This window comes from Doryrhamphus excisus, chromosome 9 (assembly GCF_030265055.1).
Source record: "Doryrhamphus excisus isolate RoL2022-K1 chromosome 9, RoL_Dexc_1.0, whole genome shotgun sequence".
NCBI classification, from domain to species: Eukaryota; Metazoa; Chordata; class Actinopteri; order Syngnathiformes; family Syngnathidae; genus Doryrhamphus; species Doryrhamphus excisus.
Window position 1 is genome coordinate 19,624,871 of NC_080474.1, and position 23,026 is coordinate 19,647,896.

The following is a 23,026-nucleotide window of genomic DNA, read 5'->3' on the forward strand; positions in this document are numbered from 1 at the left end:
AGTGAAGTAATGGTCAGAAGAGAGCCATAACAAAAAAAAAAAAAACAGAAACCGGCATCTCGCTAGACAAGCCGGTTGCTAGCATGCCCATGGTTGTTACTAGACGCCGAAAATAGAAACCGGAAGACATTAGCTTTGTCTGGTAGCGGTCAGTATCAATAACATGGCGAGGTTGAGACTACTAAATACATAGTCGATATAAGTATTGTGTTTTTAATGCACGCTTCTAACGACTCCAGCTTTTCTTTAGCTAGTTTTGCATCTCCATGTTCAATCGTGCTCTTGTCATGTCAAACCGTTAAACATAAAACTGCTAACACTTATTTATAATATGAGTAGTGCTTTCAACTAAAAGCACACTGTGTTTACTTTTCCCATTTTCGACGACTATTTCAGCTTTATGTAAACAACTGAGGTAAGGCAATAACTTTTACAGCAACTACGTGGCAGTGGTTGACGTGCCGGCATATGCGACGCTTGCTGTCTTTACGTTGCAACTTTACGTTGAAAGAATGAGTGTAGCTAAAATGAGGAACATTATTATGCTATCCCTGCTACTGATCACCATGCAACACAAGATATCTGCATCCAAGGGTGTCACAGCAAGCCTGAAAGCCAAGTGGCAGACGACACCATTTCTTTTGGAGACAAGGTACTTACTACTGTAATACTGTATATGTACTATCTACCTAAGCAGCATGCAGCATAAACTCATTCAGAAAATACACTCTTGGGTACTAACTTGGGTACTCTCTGTGACTGTCAAGGGGAAATCGTTACCTCCAGACCACAGCTGAAAGGGAGAGTGTGCTACCTTTTTAATAGAAACAGTAGATCATTGTAGCAGTAAGCTATAAAGTAGCAGCATGCATGCATGATGGAAAAGCATACCAGTTTTCAGCCAGTATTAACTACATTGTATGCACACTGCACACTGCTTTTCTTTGTCTATAAATGAAGAGCTTGCAACCAAAATGTGCTAAATCCAATTTTCACTAAGTTGCATGTTTTTCATGAGTTTAATAGACCTCTGTCATGTGTATCCAAATCACATATTTTGGTCTTGAAATCATTTTAAAAAATATGAAAAAAAAATGATATGAAATTTATGCTTTCAACCAAAAGGCGCTATTTCCATTTCAGATTTCAACCAAAAGGAGCTAAATCCCTTTCTTTATTATTTATTCTGATTGGCCCAAGTTTCCCATCTATTGATAATCTGACCAATCAGAGAGAAGAATAAAATTGGCACTGCACATACAGAAAGCCAGTATCAGTGCGCATCCTGTTTTGTTTGTGTACATTAAGTACACGTATGATAGTTACAGTATGTTATGCAATTCAGGAGAACACAAATTGTGTTTTTACAGTATTCTGTAACATGGAAGTTTTTTTTTTACGCCATAAAAGGCATGTCTCTACCTTGACACCTCCAACTTTCATGAGAAACATTATTTTACTTGTACTAAAAAACATACAATGTAAAGAGTTTGGAATGAGATGATTTTTGTCACTGTCACCTTCATGGTGCGGTCAAATATGAGCACTGCTTTTAATACATTTTTTATTAATTTAATTAATAATAATTATTTTGTATTGTATGTTGAGAATGGCTTCTGTGTTGTAATTATTTTATTAGCATAGCACATTAAAGCACCTTACATTCTTTTACAAAAGTTAAAGGTGACTTCAAATTTATTTCAGCCAAAAGGCGCTAAATTTGAAAAAAAAATTAATTAAAAAAATATATATAAAATACATGGTGTGTGCAGGATTTTTATAGCATGCATTTTTATGACCCATATTGATAGCTCTTTCATTTGCAATATAGACTTGATGACCAAATAGATTGATATGTGCGTAGTTAAAAATCATAGATTTTCTCCAAATCAGTCAAAATGGATTTAGCGCCTTTTGGTTGCAAGCTCTTCAAATAAGCATCTTAGTTTATACTACAGTACCAGAAACCTGAAAGGAGATCTTTTGCAAAGTTAGGGTTAGAGTTAAACACAGATTTTTTTGTTTTCCACTAACAAATTACGGAATCCGTAAACACACCGTTTTTATTCTTAAAAAAAAAACACGACTAAAAGACAAATAAACACCAAAACACTTAATTGTGTAAATGTGTACACTCAAAATTTCCCACATGTTAAAAATATGTCACAGAAAGACAAAAAAAAAACACATGGCCATAACTAATTATGCAATACTTGCTTATGCAAAATGTGAAATCATGCATGACAGTTGTTCTTTTTCTCCCCCACAAAGGTTCCACTGTAATATTTTCTTGCAGCTGTGTACAATTTATGGATTTGAATTTATAATAATTATTATAATTTATTACAGAGTATGTTTCTACCAAGCAGACATATTCATATTTTTCTTTACAGTGAGTTCATTGGAGAGGATGGCAATGAAAAATTCTGGCAGTTTGTCGACACGGTGAAGGAGCTCACTGTGTACAAGCAAGGAGGTATGCAGTACATTACATTTTCAATGCCTCCTCATCATGTTTTGTCGTCTAATTTTCCACTGTTTTTCAATCGCAGAGTCTGTCCGCTCGTACTACAACTTAATTATTAAGAAAGCAAACCAGTTCCTCACGGATCTTCAAGTGAACCTTCTGAAATTTGCGCTCGCTCTGCGCTTCTACTCACCAGCTGTTCATGCTTTGCAGCAGGTACGGTGTGAATGATCACAAGTTACAAATTGAGCCAAATCAAATCAGACATTTGGATGATTTCTCTGTGGCATCTTGGTTATATTATGATTTTGAGCTGTGAGGTTGAGCTACATCAATGATTGCGGAATTAAGTCATGCGATATACCCACGGCGTTTGTATGACAGGTTTGGTGCACGACGTAGTTTATGAGGAATATTTTTGTATGCAGCCATGAATTCACGACCCGAGGCTGTCTGCGGTCTTTACTTACAATTGCTTTGGCACCGCCGAGTCATTATTCCCCCAAAAACACTGGGTGAAATATTCTACTTGAAATTGAACTGTTCAGCGACTATTATCTTGAATGATGCGGCAATATACTTGCCACTGCTTTAAGGGTGTCGGGCATCGTACACATTGTGTAACACATCCGATAAACCGTGCCCTTGTCTGCAATAACATTTCATACATAAGTATAGAAATTCAGTATTTATATTCAATACTAAATGAGCACAAGTCTATATTAAGTGATCTTGAAACAAGTCGTTATTTAAAGTGGACCTATCATGCTAATTTTTTGGCTTTTTGTATTGAGTTGCGGTCTCCGATAGAGCAGCTACACACAATAACCCACACAGATTTTTGGGGGTATTTTGCAGAATCTGCACCTATTCCAGCTGTATGTCTTTGAATTTGTGCTTCCTACCAAAACGTTCTGTTTCAATTTATCCCACACACATGCCCAAAGTGCTTTTTAACTATGAACCATATAAGGAATTCCGCCCCTCTGTGACATCACAAAGGGCTTGTTTTACCACACCTTTTGTAACCGAGCGTTTTGAGCCATGCCAAACTTTTTTCAGGGCTCGCTTCCAAATGCGCAAAACTTATTATAAGAAACTTTGGCATCGTTTAACACTAGAATACAACATTCTAACTACATTATAGGTCAGAAAATTAGGAAAAAAAAGCATAATTAGGATATGGACAGTACATATTAACGAACATGTACACAATATATGAATGGATGGATATATATTAATGAACATACACAAGGGTTGCGGGGGTGCTGGAGCCTATCCCAGCTATCTTCAACTGGTGGACTGGTGGCCAGCCAATCACAGCTTTTTTCCCTACTTTATCATGTCGTGGCTGACTACATGGACTATTAAGGTAATGTAATGTAAGGCAATGTCCCATCAATGTAACATTACTGATGCCGAGTGACCGGAATACTACATATGACTTGAGCCTATCCCAGCTCTCTTCGGGTACACCCTGGACTGGTGGCCAGCCAATCACAGGGCACATATAGACAAACAACCATTCACACTCACATTCATACCTATGGACAATTTGGAGTCGCCAGTTAACCTAGCATGTTTTTGGAATGTGGGAGAACATGGCCGAGGGTGGGATTGAACTCAGGTCTCCTAGCTGTGAGGCCTATGCGCTAACCACTCATCCACCGCGCAGCCCATGAACATACACATGATATGTAAATATGTCACATTGTAGCCAATGATAGTTGATGTTAAGCACATTAAGACACATATAAAACATTTAAAACACATGAAGTATAATAAAACAATAAAAAAACATGAAGGCTGTTGTCACGGACAGGCCATTGTCACGATCACACCTCTGCTTGGACATAAGCCCCCTCCTTAGGTGACTTTTGAAGGCAGCAAAGCTAGTAGAATCTCTTAAGCTAACTGGGAAAGTGTTCCAAAAGTTAGTGCCTTTGAAGGAGAGGACATGTTTTCCAAAAGTACTTCTTTCTCTGTGATACGTGACAATCACTTCTAGTTATGGCCTGGGATACTGAGGTACCGAATAGGGAACCACAGGAACCATGTCAACGAATTAGAATATTGCTATTTGAACACTGAAAACAGTCCAAAAAGACACCTACGAGACAAGCTGTGTTTGTGTTATATTTTTGGTCTTGTCTAAAATGTGCCCATTACTCACCAGATAGCCAGTGATGAACCTCCGCCGGAAGCCTGTCCCGCTTTTGTCTCCATTCATGGCCAACATAGCTGCAGCACAAAAAACATCAAGAAGCTCCTGAAGGCAGCCGCAGGCAGGTAAGTCAAGATGACATAGCCTTTCCCCTGCGTGGATCCACTCAGCGAAACCTTTGATGGCGCCGACTGAATACATATTTATTTTGAAGAGTGAAATGTAAATGTTCTGAGATGCTTTTTTTTTTTTATGCAACGCTTTCATGCAGGCCCAAACCGTATTTGTACAACAGTGATCATATATATCCAGGGGCAAATAAAACCGATGTCCCTGTCGCAATCTTGTACGCCGAGATCGGAACCAAGAAGTTCAGCACCTTTCACACCGCGCTGACGGAGAAGGCTGATGGGGGCGCTCTTACATACGTACTGCGGCATTTTGTGGCGGTGAGTAGTAGTTAGGTAACACAGCTAGGAGACCCGAGTTCGATTCCACGTTCCATGTTCTCCCCGTGCGTGCGTGCGTGGGTTGTATCCGGGTACTCCGGTTTCCTCCCACATTCCAAAAACATGCTAAGTTAATTAGCGACTCCACATTGTCCATAGGTATGAATGTGAGTGTGAATGATTGTTTGTCTATACGTGCCCTGTGATTGGCTGGCCACCAGTCGAATGACTCCGCCTTCAGTGTGGAAGTGGTACATTTTTACCTTCTTATTTTGTTGTGTGGTGTGAATGATTGTTTGTCTATATGTGCCCTGTGATTGGCTGGCCACCAGTCGAATGACTCCGCCTTCAGTGTGGAAGTGGTACATTTTTGCCTTCTTATTTTGTATGTGTGAGTGTGAATGGTTGTTTGTCTATACGTGCCCTGTGATTGGCTGGCCACCAGTCGAATGACCCCGCCTTCAGTGTGGAAGTGGTAAATTTTTGCCTTCTTATTTTGTATGTGTGAGTGTGAATGGTTGTTTGTCTATATGTGCCCTGTGATTGGCTGGCCACCAGTCGAATGACTCCGCCTTCAGTGTGGAAGTGGTACATTTTTGCCTTCTTATTTTGTATGTGTGAGTGTAAATGGTTGTTTGTCTATATGTGCCCTGTGATTGGCTGGCCACCAGTCAAATGACCCCGCCTTCAGTGTGGAAGTGGTACATTTTTGCCTTCTTATTTTGTATGTGTGGTGTGAATGGTTGTTTGTCTATATGTGCCCTGTGATTGGCTGGCCACCAGTCGAATGACCTCGCCTTCAGTGTGGAAGTGGTACATTTTTGCCTTCTTATTTTGTATGTGTGGTGTGAATGGTTGTTTGTCTATATGTGCCCTGTGATTGGCTGGCCACCAGGCAAATGACCTCGCCTTCAGTGTGGAAGTGGTACATATTTGCCTTCTTATTTTGTATGTGTGGTGTGAATGGTTGTTTGTCTATATGTGCCCTGTGATTGGCTGGCCACCGGTCAAATGACCCCGCCTTCAGTGTGGAAGTGGTACATTTTTGCCTTCTTATTTTGTATGTGTGGTGTGAATGGTTGTTTGTCTATATGTGCCTGTATTTAATATGTGTACTGTATTTAAAGATGGCTGCACGGGTGGTTAGCATGCAGGTCTCACAGCTAGGTGTGAGTTCAATTCCACCCTCGGGCATCTCTGTGTGGAGTTTGCATGTTCTCCCCGTGCATGCATGGGTTTTTTTCCGGGTACTCCGGTTTCCTTCCACATTCCAAAAACATGCTAGGTTAATTAGCGACTCCAAATTGTCCATAGGTATGAATGTGAGTGTGAATGGTTGTTTGTCTATATGTGCCCTGTGATTGACTGGCCACCAGTCCAGGGTGTACCCTGCCTCTGGGATAGGCTCCAGCACCCCCGCATGAGGATAAATGGTAGAAAATAAATGAATGAATGAATGAGCTACACCCCCCCATGTAGTCAGAATGGTAACATCTTGATTGATAGTCGAATCATACTCCTCTGAATGGAATCGTCAAATAGTTGACTATTCTAAGGCACCCATACTTCAAATATGTGTGAAGTATTTTTTCTAGCGTTTTTACAAAATTAAAAACATGTGGCCTCCCTCAGCCTTTGGTTTTCAGTACGGGTTTTGGATGAAAAAGGTTTGGAAAACCCTGCCTTAAGCGGGATTCTTAATTGTCATACTCGTTGAAAGAAAGTTTTCTTTAAAAACTGAAGATTGACATTCCTTTCATACTGGATGCGTTGAAGAAGCGTTGCTCTAAAGGTCTTTCAGCTGTGCTGCCGAATGCCCGGTGTAGGGCTAGCTGTGAATACTTGTGTCAAGGTTCTCCATTACAGCAAACTATTATATAATAAACATCTGCGGGGTCGCAGCCATTCACTGTTGTGGTCAACCTTTTATTGAAGCCCGACTTGCGAGTGTTGTGGCTGTTTTAGAAAAGCTCTGTGCAGATCAGCCAAGCGTTCGGGTTTCTTTGATTGGACTGTAGCATCATCCACCTACACCAGAGCGTAGAGTTTGCACCTTTCCCCAAGACACTTCTGGCACATACGCATTTGAGAGATCCATCTGTCACAGCAGACAGATAGTGGGGCATAGTTAATTTTAATCAGAACCTTTTTCTGGTGCCCAATTTTGCAAATAATCACTCAGAATTTTAGCAATACGGTCATTCTTTGCTACGTAGTGGTTTGAATATGGCTCCCTTACTCATCGCGGGTTTTAAGAGATTTATTATTATTATTATTATTATTATTATTATTATTATTATTATTATTATTATTATTATTATTATTATTATTATTATTATCATCAATAGTAATTATTATAATTATCATTATTATTATTATTATTATTTTGTTGTTTTATTTATTTATTTTTAATTATTATTTTTTTGTAGCTCTGACTATTGCCTAATATTCAGTGTGGAAGTGGTAAATTTTTGCCTGCTTATTTTCTATGTGTGGTGTGAATGGTTGTTTGTCTATATGCTGGCGACCAGTCCAGGGTGTACCCCGCCCTCTCGCCCGAAGACAGCTAGGATAGGCTCCAGCACTCCCCGCGACCCTCGTGAGGATAAGCGGTAGAAAATGAATGAATGAATGAATGAATGAATGAATGAATGAATGAATTTATTCATTTTTAATTACATTTTTTTTAGCTCTTTAGTAGTTGACTATTGCCTAATATTCAGTGTGGAAGTGGTACATTTTTGCCTGCTTATTTTCTATGTGCGGTGTGAATGGTTGTTTGTCTATATGCTGGCAACCAGTCCAGGGTGTACCCCGCCCTCTCGCCCGAAGACAGCTGGGATAGGCTCCAGCACCCCCGCGACCCTCGTTAGGAAAAAGCGGCAGAAAATGAATGAATGAATGAATGAATGTCTACTATATTAGGTAATACGAGTATGAAGGTGACTGTAGGGGTGTTATTTCATGCTCACCGGGCTCTAATAATGTTAAAATGTTTTATAAGATCATAAACTAACTTTGAAAATATTCTATTTAGTCATTAAGACTGAATCAACAGTGTCTCTGCTGGTACTAGAAGTTGTGCACTCTATTGTGCTTCAGTTGCTTCAAGACGCAATCAATCACAGAAATGGAATCAGTTCAATCAACTAATCAATGATAAGACCCAGCCATCAGCCACACCACAATGTAATGAGCAACTCTTTTAAATGCATATGTATTTTTTTTTCCCCAGAAAGCAATTTTAGCAACACTTAAAAAAAGAGAGATGTTATTAGGTAGATTTAGCATCAGCAATACAAAATTGGCTTTTTATAGTTCTCAGTGCATCTTGTAACATTTAAAGCCGGCTATGTTTTTTTTATTAACTGGGAAGAAATTGTGTGCATGGGTAGTTACGACCCTTGAGTGTCTTATCAACAAGGTATATTTTGCATTTAATCAGCATAATTCCAAAGCAAAAAGGACTTATATAGTCAGCCCACTTTGCAAATAAATGGGTCTAGAAGACTGATGGGGATTATTAGCTATGAGCTCTTTAGTGGTGCAAGTAACAAATGGCAAGAAAAGTATGCATCTGGAAAATCTTTCCATATAATCTTCTTTTCCAGTATCATGTATCTACTTTCATGACTATAATCATTTACACAGAACCCAAAGCAGCAGAAGATGCTCTTGTCGGGCTATGGCGTGGAGCTAGCAATCAAAAGCACAGAATACAAAGCAGTGGACGACACCGAAGTCAAAGGTCAGTCTGCAGTTAATTGAATGTGTGTATGTTTAACCTGTGCCGTGTTCAAGGTCATAAAGTAGATGTTTTTTTCTCTGTAGATTCAAAGACATTCATTCATACGGAAGATGGTGATAACGATGAAGTCCAAGGATTCTTTTTTGGAACATTAAAGTAAAAAGTTAAAATGTTTTGCATGTAAATTGTATGACATGTAAACCAGCGGTGTCCAAAGTGGGGCCCGGGGTCTATTTGTTGCCTGTAGCTGTTTTTACAATGGCTCTCGGCACATTCTAAATATACAATTAAACAGGAACACAAAAAGTGGAAGAAAAAAGCAGTAATATAATAATATTAATAATATAATTGTAAAATATAAAATATAAAATAAAATATTAATAATATTATATATTAATAATATAATATTAGGGGAATAAGTAAGAGACAAAACTAGTAATCCTTGTTGCAATTTTAGGAACACAAAGTGGAAGAAAAAAGAAGTAATTCAATAATATCAATAGTATATTATGATATAATATAAAATATAAAACATAAATAATATATATTAATAATATAATATTAGGGGAATAAGTAAGAGACAAAACTAATAATCTTCATCGCAATTTTAGTGTGTTAAGTTGCTGTATGATGATTTTAACTTTTTTAAAGGAACACAAAAAGTGGAAGAAAAAAGCAGTAATATAATAATATATTAATAATATTATTATAATTAATATTATTAATATTAATATAATAATATTAATAATATTATTATATAATATAATATATAATATTATATAAATAATATTATATATTAATAATATAATATTAGGGGAATAAGTAAGAGACAAAACTAGTAATCGTCGTCGCAATTTTACAAGAATAAAGTGTTAAGTTGCTGTATGATGATTTTAACTTTTTTAAAGGAACACAAAAAGTGGAAGAAAAAAGCAGTAATATAATAATATATTAATAATATTATTGTAATTAATATTATTAATATTAATACAATAATATTAATAATATTATAATATAATATATAATATATACTATTATATAAATAATAATAATAATAATAATAATAATAATAATAATATAATATTCGGGGAATAAGTAAGAGACAAAACTAGTAATCTTCGTCGCAATTTTACAAGAATAAAGTGTTAAGTTGCTGTATGATGATTTGACTGACTCATGAGTGGAACAGTAACTCTTCTACTGGATGTCATTAAATGCTGCTGTATCTAATCCTATTGTTATAGCCAGTGAATGTACACTCACATTTGTGGGGGGGGGAAAAAATCCAACTTGATTTGTGTCTTACTTATATTTCTGTCAAGGAAATCTCATCCAGAACTCCAGGATCAACTTGCTGAACTTCGTAAGCATCTCCTGGATAGCACCAATGACATGGCACCTCTCAAGGTGTGGGAGCTGCAAGGTATGCTGTCAAATATTGTGTTAGCCTTCTATTAGCGACAGCAAAATTAGAATTGAGTGTGCAGCGGTGTTTTATAAACACATACTTATTTCTATTGTACCACTCTGACGTCATTATTCCATCCCTGCAGACCTGAGCTTCCAAGCAGCTGCTAGAATCCTGTCCGTGCCGAAGTTTGATGCTTTGAAGCTCATGCGGGACATCAGTCAAAATTTTCCAACCAAGGCAAGGTTAGAAAATACAAAAAATTACGTAGATTCATTAAAAAATTTCTGTATGTTGTAAGGATGACGAGGAGGTCGCCAATCAATAATCTCTTTATTGTAAAAATAAAAGACACTACTGTCGGCCATACTGTCCATCCTCACCTCGCATCCATACATTCATGTCACGTTCACAGACACTCGGAAAGCTTCCACTGTAGTTATTTGAACATATTTACTATATTAAATGAACCTTATTAGTTCTTACAATAACACATATGCTTGTACTTACTCCTCTAACTTAACAAAAAAGTGATGAGTAAGAGTTGGCGGTTTTCATCGTATTTATACGGCACGCAGGTTTTCAGAGATTAAAGCTGTCATTTTACCGGTGTCTCCCAGTGTAATAAAACCGATAGTGACCGTATGTTTTACTGTACTGCTTTACTATTCCCACAGATCACTGACAAGAGTGGCCGTAAAGAATGAGATGAGAAAAGAAATTGAAGAGAACCAAAAGGTGCTGTATCGTAAGCCGTGTCCAAACATGACATAGCAAAAAAAAAAAGAAGCTTTCACGAGTTTAGATGATGAGTCTCTGATCTCTATCTGAAATAGCTTTTGCTTCATCATCACATCGTTTTTTTTTTTTCTCAGACTCGTGTCCTTGATTCTGTTCTGTAGCACCTTTTCTTTGTGATCATAAAAACATTCAAGCAATGCACTTTGTGCTTGTTCTGTCAGCATCTCAGCGAGGCGATTGGTGTTCATCCAGGAGACGGAGAGCTCTTCATCAACGGTCTGCACATCGATCTGGACGTTCACAACCCTTTCAGGTGGGGGGGGGGGGGTTCCAGTAGGGCTGCTTTATACCATACGATCACAAGTTTTGCAGCAGTTTCAGAAACATGTGATCTGTCATTGATAGCATTTTGGAGATCCTCAGAGGAGAGGCCAGGGTCTTGGAGGGTCTTCACAACTTGGGTGTAAACGGAGAGCATCAGAGCAGACTTCTAAAATCACCTGTGAACCACGTGACAGACAGCTACGCATTAGATATTAGACATCCAGCTATAATGGTGAGTTCTGGTGACACATTATTCCAGGGCCAAAAATATCAATTTCGGAACAGTCAGCAAGAATATTTTTGTATTATTATTTGTTTTTATTGTTGGCATGTTAGAGCTTAAACTCAGCAAATACAAAATGTGAGCGAGTGAGACCTCTCACAATGACTCTCATATGTGCCCTGTGATTGGCTGGCGACCCTGCCTCTCGCCTGAAGACAGCTGGGATAGGCTCCAGCATACCGAAAGCAGTGATATTTTTTTCCTAAACCTGACACCAGCAAAATGTATGAAAGACACACTTTGGCCATACGGATGACGGGCTTGTTTTTAAATTTTAAATTTTAAATTTTAAATTTTAAATTTTAAATTTTAAATTTTAAATTTTAAATTTTAAATTTTAAATGTTAAATTTTAAATTTTAAATTTTAAATTTTAAATTTTAAATTTTAAATTTTTTATTCTTTATTTTTTATTTTTTTTTAATGTTTTCATTTTTTCATTTTTTTCATTTTTTTCATTTTTTATTTTTTTTTAATTTTTTTAAATTTTTTTAAATTTTTTAATTTTTTATTTATTTTTATTTATTTTTATTTTTTATTAATTTTTTTAGCTCTTTAGTAGTTGACTATTGCTTAATATTCAGTGTGGAAGTGGTACATTTTTGCCTGCTTATTTTGTATGTCTAGTGTGAATGGTTGTTTGTCTATGTGCCCTGCCATTGGCTGGCCACCAGTCCAGGGTGTACCCCGCCTCTCGCCCGAAGTCAGCTGGGATAGGCTCCAGCATGCCCGCGACCCTTGTGAGCATAAACGGTATAGAAAATGGATGGACGGATTTTGTGCTTTTTCCTCACCCAGTTAAAAAAAAATACACAAGTGCCTGTGGAGTTTGTTTGATATGACAAAGAACCTCTGCAACACGTTTCATGCGTGCACACCGTTTCTTGCGGTTTTTGTTTTTGCACGTCGACTAGCGCCAGGAACCTGTACCAGTCGTGACCTAGTCTTAAGATTGCTCACTGATCTGAAGCTGAACAGGATTTGCTGAAGTCTCAAGTGACGTTGGAGCATATTATTTTTCTTAGCTCTGTTCTGAAAGGCTGAAAGAAATCACGGCGTAAATGGCGTCGTATGTCTTTTCAGTGGATGAATGACATTGAGAATGACCCGATGTACAGCAGCTGGCCGGCGGCTGTCCAGGAGCTGCTGAGAACCGCCTTCCCTGGAGTCATACGACAGATCAGACGGAATCTTTTCAACTTGGTGAGCTCCCAGAATGGCAGACATTCTAATTGGTTAATGGATTACCTGTATGAGTTATTTCATACAATATATAGTATTTGTAGCACTTTTGGTGCTTTAGGACTGGATTTCCCAATCCCAATTCCCAATGTTTATTTAGGCATGATTATTTTCGTAAATGTATGCTTGTTGCTCCTGGATGTCATTTCCCGTATGAACTGTTTCTCAGGTGTTCTAACATCAACTAATATACCAAGCTCATTTGTTTGTTCTGTTAGCTAACTAAAACAACCCGTCTCTCGACTACTTCTAGGTGCTATTCCTCGATCCGGAAGAGGAGAAAAGTGTCGAGTTGGTGAAACTCGCCCATCTCTTCTACAAACACAAGATCCCCCTGAGGTTGGTGCATCTGTTGCTGTTTTATAGCCCACTTTCGGGGCATTTATAATCCTCACCAGCCCCCCCCGCCCCTGTTTCTCATTTCATCTGCAAATTGAATACTTGTTTTGCTCACTTTCTTCAGAATTGGATATGTGTTTGTTGTCAACCGCGACGATGAGATTGATGGCTTCTCAGATGCCGGGGTCGGCTTTTACCGACTTCTGAATTACATCGCAGACGAGTATGATTTATCCCAGGCGTTGATATCCGTGGCCTCAGTAAGTATATCACATGCATAAATCTCCGTTGTTCTATATGCATTTTGTGAATGAATAACTAAAGTGTCTTGCTCGCCCGTCTAGTATGTTCTTCTTCTTGAAAAGTCAACTTGTTTTATTGCAGCCCTGGTTATCCCATTGTTTTGACATGTTGGCACCGTGGGAGTTACTGGGGCTGCTGCCTGTGGTAGCGGCCTTGTCAAATAGTTCCCGGAAATTATTGACTGCGGCGAGATGTTAGCAGAGTCAAATCAGATCTGACCTGTCACTTTCTCTTGCAGTTGTACAGCAGAGTCGATGAAGGGGAGACACTGACGGCTGACACGATCACGACCTTCCTGAAGAGTAAATTCCCTAAAGCCAACGCCGAAATGATCCTCGGAGCCGAATCGGAATATGACGCCAAAAGGAAGGTACAATTGTAAAATATTGGCATGACTGGTATTAATTATCAGCGACGAGAAGTAGCCAAATTATTTTTGATGTGCCCTAGGATGGTGCACTCTTTTACAGAAAGAGTGGCCTCGGCGCCCTTCCTCTGGCTTTATTTAATGGAGTCCCCCTGAGTCCAGATGAGATGGAACCCAATGAGCTGGAGAGTGTCATCTTGCAGCGCATTATGGACTCCACCACTACCTTCCAGAGAGCTGTTTTTATGGTATGACTTTTTATTCCCGACCTTATGAAGGTTAACTCTATATAAATCTAATATAAGTGTGCAATCAAAACAATGAGTTGCTTTACTAATGGCAGTTCATGAATACAGAATCTCACAAAAGAGAGAACAACCCTCACGTTATCATAGCAATCATTTCGCTACAGTATATCATCAATATGGACAATATTATAGACGGAAACTTTAATATAACTTGGTAATATAGATATACCGTCCCCTGAAAATAAGTCAACACAAAGTCATTATAGTCACATGGTTGGCAACACAATTGAGTGAACATTGTCCAAAGCGTCAATGTTAAGTGTGAGCACCATTGTTGTGTAGCACTGACGTAATCCCCTTGGACATGTGACTGGAATCCTCTTCTACTCGTCCATGATGATATCACCGGTGGAGCTGGTGAACGTTAGACACCTAGCATCCTCCATCTTACTTCCGCTTGACGATGCCTCACAGGTGCTTAATCGGGTTCAGCTCTGGAGGACACATACCTTAGCTTCAGCTTTCTCGGCAACACCTCAGCAAGTACACGTCCATGCCGTGGTTCTTGTTTCCCTCAATGAACCACAGCTCACCCAGTGTCAGACAGTACTCATGCAGCCGCAGACCATGAGGCTACCACCATCCTGCTTGAGTTATTTAGACCCGTGATTCCCAAAGTGTGAGCCGCAGGTGGGCCATGAGAGGTCATTAAAAATATGATTAATTTTTGCAGATATTATTTTTAAAATTATTGTTACGTTTAAAATTTATTGCACGATTAAAAAAAATGTTTATAGGCCCAAGTAACAACCTATTGCGTGTGATTGACCTGTCACAATATTTTAGGAACCTTATACAGTTTATGATTGGAACGTTCAAGACTGGCATGATGACCAGAGAGCTATAATAATAATAATAATAATAATAATAATAATAATAATAATAATAATAATAATAATAATAATAATAATAATAATAATAATAATAATAATAATAATAATAATAATAATAATAATAACAACATTATTATTGATAATAATAACATTATTATGATTGATAATAATAACAATAATAATAATAATAATAATAACATATAATAATAATAATAACATTATTATTATAACAATAATAATAATAATTATTATTATTATTATTTATTATTATGTGGGGATTATTATATAATAATGTTATCATTATATAATAATAATAATAATATATAATATTATTATTATTATTTTATTTCATCATATAATAATAATAACATTATTATTACTATTATTATTATTACTGTGTAATACATTGTACAACAACAATAATAATAGGTTATAGTAGTAATAATTTATTATTATTAGAACCTATTATTTTTATTATTATTATTATTATTATTATTATTATTATTAAGTGCTTTCGTCAATGTACTGTTTATAGGACAAAGGTGGGCCACGGACATTTTTTTAGATTTTCAAGTGGGCCCTGAGTTGGTAAAGTTTGGTTACAATTTGGTAATAAACTGCTGAAATATGTGGGGTGTACACAACAGTATAGTGTGCATGAAACACCTATTTAGAGGATTAGTCTTTATTATGGTGAACAGAAATGTTGTAGTAACTGCTGTCCTACAGGGTCAGCTGACTGAGGGCACAGACGTGGTCGATTACCTAATGGATCAGGCCAATGTAGTACCCAGAATGAACCCACTTATTTTAAGTACAAGCCGGAAGTACCTGGACTTCACCGCCACGCCAGGTAAAATATCCATGTTAAATATAAAAATATTATTTTTATTTTTGCCCTTTAATGTTTTTTTTTCCCCTGCATTAGTTGTGAATGACTGGGAGGACACGAGTATGTTTTCATTCCTGGATTCCAGAGACAAAACCGCTGTGATGGCGAAGCGAATGAAATATTTTACTAATAACGGTGGGAAACTTTTATTTATTTATTTTAATACAATGAGCACAAAACATTTGTTGCTATTTATTAATGCTACAATAGTAATAATTCCTCCATCTAGCTTCATATTGAGCAGGTTGATCCTCATACTATATTGAGAGTATATATATTGATAGTCCTTCCACTAAGAAAAGTTCAAAATTAATTGACAGAAAATCTTTATGCCATCTTTATGCTCTGCGTTGTTATTGTTTGATGCTTCAAATTGTCATGTCGAGTTTCTTCTCTTTTATCAGATGACGACAGCATTAGCACTGTGACAATGTGGATTGTAGGTGATTTTGAGAAAGCCACTGGAAGAAAATTGTTGCTTGGCGCCTTGAAACATTTGGTGAGTAACAACTCCACTGTCACTCATCACTTCCATTTCATTGAAAACGACAGTTTCAGGGAACAACGTCACTTGACATTTTGTCATCGATATGTTTACACGTCATTACGTTAATGACCGGAATTAAGTAGCTGAAGATAAGACAGCAGTGACGGACGCAGCAGTTGTGGATTGCCGTTGCTATGAAACACATACTGTGTAATACATCGTACAGAATTCGGTCATTAGCACGTTTTTTTTTTGTGGATTTAACGGAATTTGGTAATGGTAATGGTTTAATTTCATTTGAACATGCATCAGATCACAATTGAATGCATCACATAATCAGTTCACAGTTCCACATGTCCGAAAGGAGTAGGAAGAAGCAAAGCTTATTAAATCCTACCCCTCCATCTGGTACTTTTACAATCAGTAACTGTTACATTTGTTCACTTCCTGCTTTCATAATATAGTTTAAGGTTTTTACATTTTTTTGTTTTAATTTAAAAAATGCATATATAATGTAATAATTAATAATATAATTAAATAATATATAATTGAATGATATTATTAAATATAATTTTAAATATTATTTTAATAAAAAAATGTTTGGTCTGGTACTTTTACAATCAGTAACTGTTACATTTGTTCACTTCCTGCTTTCATAATATAGTTTAAGGTTTTTACATTTTTTTTGTTTTAATTAAAAAAATGCATATATAATGTAATAATTAATAATAGCATTAAATAATATATAATTGAATGATATATATATTAAATATAATTTTAAATATTATTTTAATAAAAAAATGTTTGGTCTGGTACTTTTACAAACAGTAACTGTTACATTTGTTCACTTCCTGCTTTCATAATATAGTTTAAGGTTTTTACATTTTATTGTTTTAATTAAAAAAATGCATATATAATGTAATAATAAATAATATAATTAAATAATATATAATTGAATGATATAATTAAATATAATTTTAAATATTATTTTAATAAAAAAATGTTTGGTCTGGTACTTTTACAATCAGTAACTGTTACATTTGTTCACTTCCTGCTTTCATAATATAGTTTAAGGTTTTTAAATTTTTTTTGTTTTAATTTAAAAAATGCATATATAATATAATAATTAATAATATAATTAAATAATATATAATTGAATGATATAATTAAATATAATTTTAAATATTATTTTAATAAAAAAAATTTTTGGTCCGGTACTTTTACAATCAGTAACTGTTACATTTGTTCACTTCCTGCTTTCCTAATATGTTTTTTTTTTTTAATCCCGTACCGAAGTACGAGGTGATGAACTATATCAGCAAGTTGAAGTATTTCTGATTTTAGAAATAAGGAGTTAGTGTGTTCTCTGTAGGCGGCATTATGAATTATCCTTACTGGCCTTTTTTGCAGTACATTCAGCAAATGAAGATTGCTTTTATAGTTATTAGCCCATATTTCCACACAATAAGTAAGATATGGTAGAACCAGAGAGCAATAAAGAGTGTGGAGTGATTTCTGATTGAGAACAAATTTTTACTTTGTACAATATTGAAATATTTCTGGCCACCTTATGTTGTATATTTGTAATATGAGGCTATCTATTGTGATCCGCAGATATTTATTATTCTTCACCCTTTCAATGTCTACCCATCTATTTGTATTTGTTGGTGCGTGTCCAGTTTTTAAATTTAAATTTCTCAATTTAGGAATAAATACTGAAGCTAGGTGTCTTGTCATTCATACACAGAAAACGACGACTCATCTTTGTATTTGTCGAAAACAAGTGTTTTTCTGTGGTCTCATGCAGATCTTTGTCAAAGTAAACATCTACTGCTAACGGTTAGATTATTTCTAATAGCGGCATCAACCAATCAACGCTTCTTCCTGGAGTCTGTGCTCAAAATAAAATGTGTGATTTGTGTGTTCCTGTATGTGTGTGTATGTGTGTGTGTGTGTCACAAGCAGAGAGCCAGCCCTGGAGTGCGTGTGGGGGTGATAGATAATCCCAGTGGAAGGCCCAGCGAAGATAACACGGTGCTGTACCGGGCTATCTGGGCTTCTCTCCTCACCCAGAAGAATAAAGCTGCAGCTGAGTTTGTGCAAAAACTTCTCAGGGAGGAAAGTAACCAGCTCCTCCAGCAGGGGACCAAGATGAAGAACTTGCTGCTGCAGGTAAAGGACACATTAGAGCAGGGGTCTCAAACTCAATTTACATGGGGGCCACTGGAGCTAGGGTTTGGGTGAGACTGGGCCGCATCAGGTTTAAACAAAAAAAATGCATTTATTAAAAACAGAAAAATTAATAAACTTTGCTTTGGTTCTGATTTTCTACAAAAAAAGCTCTGATAAAACGTTCCACTGTTCTCAAATATCTTTAATAATTTTTATTTTTCTACACAAAATAAGATGAAAAATAAATAAACAAATCAAGAATAAAGAAAATCAATCGTCAGCAATAAATAAATATAATAATTATAATAAAACTGCAAATAATAAAAACTTTAGAAACGACATATAGTTAGTCGGTAGACAAATTATTTTTTTCAGATTAAAATGAACAAAGCATTATTAGAGCCCTGTAGACATGACAAAACACGACTATAGTCACATTTATACTCTTTTTATTTACAACATATTGCGCAACTGCGGGGTCTTGAGACACATGCTAACTCGCAAACTAGAGAGCTAGCGACCTAAACGGTAGCCTTCAAGTTATTTCCTTTAAACTTAAATAGCCCAAAACTTACCACTTCCACACGGATAGGGAGGATAACTATTAACACTTATTTAACCTTTAACATGAACATTAATCAAATGTAATATTTTTTTCTGGGTACATGATACCATACAGCATCCATATCAAACTTGCGCGGGCCGCGCTAACATTAAAATTTCATATCAAGGCGGGGCCTCAAACTAGTGTCCTGCGTGCCACATTTGGCCCGCGGCCCGCATGTTTGAGACCCCTGCATTAGAGCCAGTCATTTCCTGTGTCAGGCAAATTGGCTCTTTTTTCTTTTCCTTTTTGCTACTTTTTGACATTTGACCGTTCATCGGCGGTGCTTCCACTGCTGATATTTTAATGCTGACGTTTCAGTTCTGAGTCAAATGTACGACCTCCATTAAACCCCGAGCCAAAAATCCACTTGTTTTTCCACATTCTGTCCAGCAATCTTAAGAAGCCGGTTAAGTGGCTCACATTTTTTTTGAGAATATTTACCCATTTGAGCAGCAAGTTGTCTTCCCGGTTATTTAAAGACACTCGGGTACGCCATACAAGCTTTGAAATAATATCATCTTATTGCAGGAGAGGCAACAGTACAGCGTCTCTCACTTGTATGAAGGAAAACAACTCACTGATGGACCTAATGTACCGACAGCCAAACGACTTAGCTTCCCCTTCTGCGAGCTGCATACGTTTGACTGGCAGCTTCACTGCTAGTGACTTTTTCCCTCACACGTTCCCACTTGACTGTGACTACACTCTGCATTTACTGACTTTTAGAAACTACAGAAATATCTTTTTTTCAGCTCAGTTCGGCTCTGATATTTGGGACACTTTACAGTGGAAATTTAATGCATATGCTGCAGTGAGGCTGCACGGTGGATGAGTGGTTATCACACAGGCCACACAGCTAGGAGACCCGAGTTCAATTCCACCAATCGGCCATCTCTGTGTGGAGTTTGCATGTTCTCCCCGTGCATGTGTGGGGTTTTCTCCCACATTCCAAAAACATGCTAGGTTAATTAGCGACTCCAAATTGTCCATAGGTATGAATATGAGTGTGAATGGTTGTTTGTCTATATGTGCCCTGTGATTGGCTGGCCACCAGTCCAGGGTAAGCGGTAAAAAAATGAATGAATATATGCTGCAGTGAGGCTGCATGACTGACGAGAGGTTAGCGCGCAGGCTACACAGCTAGGAGACCCAAGTTCAATTCCACCCGTGGCCATCTCTGTGTGGAGTTTGCATGTTCTCCCCGTGCATGCGTGGGTTTTCTCCGGGTACTCCGGTTTCTTCCCACATTCCAAAAACATGCTAGGTTAATTAGCCACTCCAAATTGTCCATAGGTATGAATGTGAGTGTGAATGGTTGTTTGTCTATATGTGCCCTGTGATTGGATGGCCACCAGTCCAAGGTGTAGCCCGCCTCTCGCCTGAAGACAGTTGAGATAGGCTCCAGCACCCTCATGACCCTCGTGAGGATAAGCGGTAGAAAATGAATGAATGCTGCAGTGAGGCTGCATGGCGGTCGAGTGGTTACCGCGCATTCCACACAGCTAGGAGACCCGAGTTCAATTCCACTCTCTGCCATCTCTGTGTGGAGTTTGCATGTTCTCCCCGTGCATGCGTGGGTTTTCTCCGGGTACTCCGGTTTCCTCCCACATTCCAAAAACATACTCGGTTAATTGGCGATCTCTCGCATGAAGACCTACTTCATGGAAATTGCATTTTTGACCCTTTTGGGGGTACCAAAATATATATAAACCCAAACCCTCCACATTACACCAATGTACAGCATGGCTTCTCTTTGTATTTCCTGACAACATGTAGTGATGCTGTACTGTGATCGCATCAAATTGTACGTAGTGTTAATTTTCATTTACACTCCCAATTTACGCATCCGTTTTTTTTTGTGAAATGTAATTTACACCCAATAAAGCTGTTAAAAGTTGTTACGGAAGCGTTTTCAAAACATCCTGCTTGCTGCATGTTAACGATTTCAGCTTGTTTTTGCGAAGCTAAAACTTATTTCCCAGTCAAAAATCAAATTCCCTGCCGCAAAGGGAAGCACCGCCGGGAAATACATTTTTAGCAGTTGAAGCACACAATCAGTCATCGTCAGTGAAATGTATGCGTTTTTTTTTTTTTTTTTAACCCACAAGTAGGGTGACTGTATCAGGCAAATAAACGACAACATTCTTAGGCATTAAACTACAAGCAAAACGGAGGATAACAAAAGGTTGGATGTGGTCTCTCGCGGAGATTTGTCCGACATTGCTTTCTTGATTTAAGTGCTCTGTCTGTGCTAAATGATGATTGATGAGCCCATCTTCTCATTCCCCCTTCTGAACATCAGCTCTCAGAATACATTTAGACAGTGTGTTGATGCTCCGCAGCTCTGTGGATATCGAGGCAAGCAGCCCACTCACTGTCAGTTTCACTTGATATGTCATTCGGGTCGGGACTCTGCATCTTTTAAAAATGACGGCGGATATCCTGATGTATTACATACTACAGTATTAATTGGCCCTGTACCCTAGAAAGCGCCCATGAATGATACGGGAAAAGGCCGAAATGATACTGTGTCAAAGTATCAGTATCAGTGATACTGATAAAATATAGAGTTTAACCATGTCCAGTATCAGCCCCCGTAGCTGTCCACTCAGAGCACGCTGCTTTGGTATTGTGCCCGTGAAACAACTCTCTGCTGCAGCGAGGCTGCAAGGTGGACGAGTGGTTATCGCACAGGCCACACAGCTAGGAAACCCGCGTTCGATTCCACCCTCAGCCATCTCTGTGTGGAGTTTGCATGTTCTCCCCGTGCATGCGTGGGTTTTCTCCGGGTACTCCGGTTTCCTCCCACATTCCAAAAACATGCTAGGTTAATTAGCGACTCCAAATTGTCCATAGGTATGAATGTGAGTGTGAATGGTTGTTTGTCTTTATGTGCCCTGTGATTGGCTGGCCAACAGTACAGGAAGACAGCTGGGATAGGCTCCAGCACCCCCGCGACCCTCATGAGGGTAAGCGGTAGAAAATGATTGAATGAATGAATGCTGCAGTGAGGCTGCACGACAGACGAGTGGTTAGCGCGCAGGCCACACAGTGAGGAGACCCGCGTTCGATTCCACCCTCGGTCATCTCTGTGTGGAGTTTGCATGTTCTCCCCGTGCATGCGTGGGTTTTCTCCGGGTACTCCGGTTTCCTCCCACATTCCAAAAACATGCTAGGTTAATTAGCGACTCCAAATTGTCCATAGGTATGAATGTGAGTGTGAATGGTTGTTTGTCTTTATGTGCCCTGTGATTGGCTGGCCAACAGTACAGGGTGTACCGTGCCTCTCGCCGGCAGCTCGCCGGCAGCTGGCCGACAGCTGGGATAGGCTCCAGCACCCCCGCGACCCTCGTGAGGATAAACGGTAGAAAATGAATGAATGAATGAATGGTACAATCCAATAGACGAGCTCAATGACTTTTTCCCTATTACAGCACGTCAAAAACAAAATGGCAATTCACAAGGCCGGGGAATGATAAATGAATGACAAGGAGGCAAACATTACTCGGTAATTCACAATAGCCTTGATGCCTGGCATCGATGCGGTTGTCAGATATTTCAACCAAACCGACCGAGCTGTCAGCCCTCACATGTACGAGAGTGAGATTAATCAATTTGTAATTAATAAAAGCAACTTTTAATTAAACCTCTGCCAGTTTTGTCTGTTAAAAATCAGGCGTGGGAGTGAGAGGTGTTTGTGGAGTCAGGTTATTAGTTTCTACAACATTTCTCTCCTCAGGAGAACAGGTAAATACCAATAATGTCAGCACAATCCAGTCAGCAACACTGTCTGGCAGCCAATAATAAACTCATGTCCCCTGACTCCGGGTCTCAACTCAACACAGCCGCAGCCTCCTGCTCCTTTCGCTGCTATTTCAAGCCCGACCACGGTT

The 23,026-nt window shown here is 38.0% G+C and overlaps 1 protein-coding gene across 3 annotated transcripts in view; it reads left to right on the plus strand.

Annotated features, from left to right (window-relative positions):
- Positions 1–79: 79 nt before the first annotated feature.
- The window catches only part of uggt2 (UDP-glucose glycoprotein glucosyltransferase 2), a 54,555-nt gene continuing 31,608 nt past the window's right edge, over positions 80–23,026 (plus strand). Inside the window, exons 1-21 of one of the 3 annotated variants that reach the window (XM_058082384.1) lie at positions 80–652; positions 2,394–2,476; positions 2,553–2,683; positions 4,644–4,756; positions 4,903–5,080; positions 8,732–8,828; positions 8,912–8,984; positions 10,151–10,251; positions 10,382–10,481; positions 10,914–10,974; positions 11,199–11,290; positions 11,383–11,533; positions 12,667–12,786; positions 13,079–13,164; positions 13,289–13,424; positions 13,706–13,837; positions 13,918–14,082; positions 15,705–15,828; positions 15,904–16,002; positions 16,272–16,366; positions 18,320–18,526. In XM_058082384.1, the coding sequence (XP_057938367.1) occupies positions 513–652; positions 2,394–2,476; positions 2,553–2,683; positions 4,644–4,756; positions 4,903–5,080; positions 8,732–8,828; positions 8,912–8,984; positions 10,151–10,251; positions 10,382–10,481; positions 10,914–10,974; positions 11,199–11,290; positions 11,383–11,533; positions 12,667–12,786; positions 13,079–13,164; positions 13,289–13,424; positions 13,706–13,837; positions 13,918–14,082; positions 15,705–15,828; positions 15,904–16,002; positions 16,272–16,366; positions 18,320–18,526 (2,484 nt within the window). In that variant the 5' untranslated portion in view covers positions 80–512. Of the gene's footprint in view, positions 653–2,393; positions 2,477–2,552; positions 2,684–4,643; positions 4,757–4,902; positions 5,081–8,731; positions 8,829–8,911; positions 8,985–10,150; positions 10,252–10,381; positions 10,482–10,913; positions 10,975–11,198; positions 11,291–11,382; positions 11,534–12,666; positions 12,787–13,078; positions 13,165–13,288; positions 13,425–13,705; positions 13,838–13,917; positions 14,083–15,704; positions 15,829–15,903; positions 16,003–16,271; positions 16,367–18,319; positions 18,527–23,026 lie in introns of those variants that run through there. The other 2 variants (XM_058082382.1, XM_058082383.1) reach the window with 2 other exon arrangements.